The sequence below is a fragment of the Herpailurus yagouaroundi genome, unplaced genomic scaffold, assembly GCF_014898765.1.
Source record: "Herpailurus yagouaroundi ecotype Mexico unplaced genomic scaffold, PumYag 189, whole genome shotgun sequence".
Classification (NCBI taxonomy): domain Eukaryota; kingdom Metazoa; phylum Chordata; class Mammalia; order Carnivora; family Felidae; genus Herpailurus; species Herpailurus yagouaroundi.
This window is the reverse complement of record NW_024412420.1, coordinates 11,923,040-11,925,626: the sequence shown is the minus strand read 5'-3', so window position 1 is coordinate 11,925,626 and position 2,587 is coordinate 11,923,040. Positions and strand designations below refer to the sequence as shown.

General features: G+C 61.0%; 1 protein-coding gene across 1 annotated transcript; it reads right to left on the bottom strand.

The window, feature by feature from the left end:
* Positions 1 to 229: 229 nt before the first annotated feature.
* On the bottom strand, positions 230 to 2,200 carry HOXB13 (homeobox B13). Its single transcript, XM_040497878.1, has 2 exons — positions 1,478 to 2,200; positions 230 to 483 (listed from the first exon to the last, which is right to left on the bottom strand). The coding sequence occupies exons 1-2, from the start codon at positions 2,079 to 2,081 to the stop codon at positions 230 to 232; spliced, it is 858 nt and encodes a 285-aa protein (XP_040353812.1). The 5' UTR covers positions 2,082 to 2,200.
* Positions 2,201 to 2,587: the final 387 nt, after the last annotated feature.

Sequence of the window (2,587 nt, the reverse complement as noted above, 5' to 3'; positions counted from 1 at the left end):
TGGTGGGTTGGACTGTAACTCTGGGCCTCACTGGCTCCCTAGAACATATGGGGGTACAGCAGACCATCCCTGAGGAACAGCCCAAGAGGTGTGGCCTGTGATGAGTGTAACCTGTGGGAGCCCCTCACTAGAGTCCTGCGCTCCAGCCTGGCACTGGCAGTCTCCCGGTCTCCCCAGGACACTCCCATTTCTCGCCGCCCCCCCCCACCTCCCCAGGCAGGGATCTCCCTCACGGAGTGGTGCTGGTCTTGACCTTGGCGAGGACTTTCTTCTCCTTAACCCGGCGGTTCTGAAACCAAATGGTGATCTGGCGCTCTGAGAGGCTGGTGGCCGCGGAGATCTTGCGCCTCTTGTCCTTGGTAATGAACTTGTTAGCGGAATACTCGCGCTCCAACTCGCGCAACTGCCCCTTGCTGTACGGGATGCGCTTCTTTCGGCCCCGTCGGAAGGCGCAGCCTTCTGGAGGGTGCTGCGCGCTTGTATCTGCGCGTCGACGGAAGGAGGGAGAGAAAGCCACGCTCAGACCTCTGCCCCCAAGCCCACGCGCAGACCCAGGCCCTACAAGCTAAGTAACTCTCCAGGAGCACCCAGATCGCCCTTCAGACACACGCGGGCTCCCACTCCCCCAAAGCACAGCGGGACACCTCGACTTCCGGTTCCTTTCTAATTACCTCTGGGGCTTGGAAAGACCAGGATCCTGCGGATCACCCTTACCTAACACTGTCCTCACGCTTGCAGGTCTGGAAACACACCCATCACACACGGCCAGACCTTTGCCCAGGGTCACATACATACATCCACCCTCACATGCATTTTCACACTCCTGGCCACTCTCCTAGAGTCTACAGCCAAGTTACATACAGAAGGGAACACATTTCTGTCCCCGCTCCCAACACACACACACACACACACACACACACACACACACCCCACACATACCCCTAGGTTATGACTGAAGGAAATCTGAATTTTCCTGTGGAAACTGAAAATTCATTGGAGAGAAAAGGAGGGCTTGTATTTTTTACAGAACATCCATTATCTCTGTTCCGACACACCCCACCCCCATACTCGCTAAATTGAGTCATTTAGCCTTTTGGCAGAAGTAAATCTTTGAGGTAGGAACAGCCTGAGCCCCTCAGAGGTGATAGGGGAACCAAACACTCTGACATATTGAGAAGCTGGTCCCAAAGCCTCCTAGGGAGGTGAAGGGGCCTGGTGGCCCGAAGGCTTTAGAAAACACCCAGCTCAGCCCCCCCCACCCCCGACCCCCACCCCCGCACGCACACTGACCCTCTGGGGCTCCACCAGGCTCTTCAACCGCCTAAAACCCTCCTTCAGGGTCCTAATAGCCAACAGAGGACCACAAGCTCCTCCTCACCAGCCCCAAGTTTCCCTTCACCTCCTCCCATGCAAGTGCCCGCCGGGCCTACAACCCACACTCAGCACCAACGGGACCCAAAGTAGTGAGGCAAGTTACCTGCAAATGCTGCCTTCCAGAAGGGCCCTGGCGGGTTCTGTTCTCCCTGGCAACACATCTGGCTGTTCCAGCCCCCGGTGAGGGCCCAGGACTGGTAACTGTCCACAGGCAGCAGGGAGTCGTGGCGAGGCTCCCCGGGGGCCCCCAGAGTCTGCACCACCGACACATCCAGGTAACTGGCCATAGGCTGGTAGGGTCCCGAGTACCCCGGATAGAAGGCAAACTCGGTGGGGCGGCTGGGGTACTCCTCCCCGGCCGCGGCAGTCTCGGCGGGGTAGGCAGCTAGGGTGGCCGCCTGGGCACAGGGTTTCAGCGAGCTCCGGGACACTCGGCAGGAGTAGTACCCGCCTCCAAAGTAGCCGTAAGGCACCGGGGCCGGGGCCGCCCCCTGGGGCACCCCGGGGCAAGGGTGGCACTGCTTTGGCGGTTCCGCAGAGCCCGGCAGGTCCAGGGGGGCATAGCTGACGGCGGGCATCAGCGTGGGCGCCGCTGCTGGGTGGCTAGTCAGTGGGGAGTGGGCGACTAGATTCCGACTCCCTCCCGCCCCGGGCAAGCCATCCATGTCCTTGGCCCCGTCCAAGGTGGCATAATTGCCGGGCTCCATGGGGCCGCGGGTCGGCTCATGGGGTGCCGGGGGCGGGGGATACAGGGGGCACCCAGCTCGCTCTCCCCACCCAGGCCCCGGGAATCCAAGGCGTTTTAAAACGCTCCCAGCTCGCCCGGCGCCTGCATTCGCTGGTCCCGGCCGTCTTGACGCAGGAGACGCAGGTGCCAGGGCACGCGCGCTGATTGGCTGTGGCCTTGGGGAGAGAAGCTAGTAAAATCTTCATGGCAGAAATTGCGAAAATACTTTACCCTTGCTTCTCTCCCAGTGTGTCTCTCTCCCTCTCCCTCCCTCCCTCTCTCCTCCTCCCCCTCCTTCTCTCCCTCCGCGCGCCTCGCCTCCCTCCCTCCCTCCCTCCCTAAGTCCCTCTCTCCCTCTCCCTCGCTTTTATTGCATTTGGAAACCAGAAAAGAACCGAGAGGAAGTGTCCTTTCTCTGCTTTCCAGTTTGGAGCTCCCCAGCTCCGCGTCCGGGGGGGGGGGGGGGGGGGGGGGGAGAGGCGGGAG

What these genes read in the sequence shown, in the direction of transcription:
- HOXB13 (XM_040497878.1), bottom strand. Translation starts at nt 2,081, where the DNA reads ATGGAGCCCGGCAATTATGCCACCTTGGACGGGGCCAAGGACATGGAT. An exon ending in CTGGAAGGCAGCATTTGCAG is followed by an intron (nt 484 to 1,477) that starts GTAACTTGCCTC and finishes GTCGACGCGCAG; the next exon opens with ATACAAGCGCGCAGCACCCT.